The sequence below is a fragment of the Apteryx rowi genome, unplaced genomic scaffold (assembly GCF_003343035.1).
Source record: "Apteryx rowi isolate R43461 unplaced genomic scaffold, aptRow1 scaffold_31, whole genome shotgun sequence".
NCBI classification, from domain to species: domain Eukaryota; kingdom Metazoa; phylum Chordata; class Aves; order Apterygiformes; family Apterygidae; genus Apteryx; species Apteryx rowi.
In genome coordinates this window covers 1971444-1971972 of record NW_020449530.1, presented here as the reverse complement: position 1 = coordinate 1971972, position 529 = coordinate 1971444, and the positions used below count along the sequence as shown (strand labels likewise).

General features: G+C 74.8%; 1 protein-coding gene across 1 annotated transcript in view; it reads left to right on the top strand.

Annotated features, from left to right (window-relative positions):
• The first annotated feature begins 360 nt into the window (after positions 1–360).
• Positions 361–529, top strand: part of IL17RA (interleukin 17 receptor A) — a 24982-nt gene continuing 24813 nt past the window's right edge. The window contains exon 1 of the mRNA XM_026070404.1: positions 361–527. Coding sequence (XP_025926189.1) covers positions 400–527 — 128 coding nt within the window. The 5' untranslated portion in view covers positions 361–399. The remainder of the gene's footprint in view (positions 528–529) is intronic.

Below are 529 nucleotides of genomic sequence, written 5' to 3'. Positions count from 1 at the left end.
CCTTGGGAAATCAAGGACAAATGCCCGGGTAAAACAAGCTTCGGCTTCCTCACCCCCTAACTTTGCCCACAAAACTTCCTCTGGCGACACAGCGCCTGCAGCCCTCAGGAGCGGTTCAGGGGCGGCAGCCGAACCGAAGCTGCCACGGGAAGCTGCAGCTRCCGCCCTGTCGCCAGCAGCCGCCCCGCAGCGGGGCACACTGCGCGGGCCCCCAGGCCCCGCCTCCAGGCCTCCAGGCCCCGCCCCAATGCCCCAGGGCCCGGACCCTGTGCTCCAGGCCCCGCCCCCAATGCCCCAGGCCCCGCCCCCTCGCTGGCGGCCCCTCCTCAGGTGAGGGCGGCCCCGCCCCGCGCCCAGGTCGGAGCCCGGAAGCCCCGAGGCGCTGGCGGCGCCACGGCCATGGTGGGCGCGGGGCGGCGGCGGCTGCTTCTGCGGCTCTTGCTCCTTCTTGTCCTCCCCGTCCCGCCCGCGGCCGCGGCGCTGCGGCTGCTGCTCGGCGCCGCGCCGCCCTTCACCTGCTCCCAGCCGG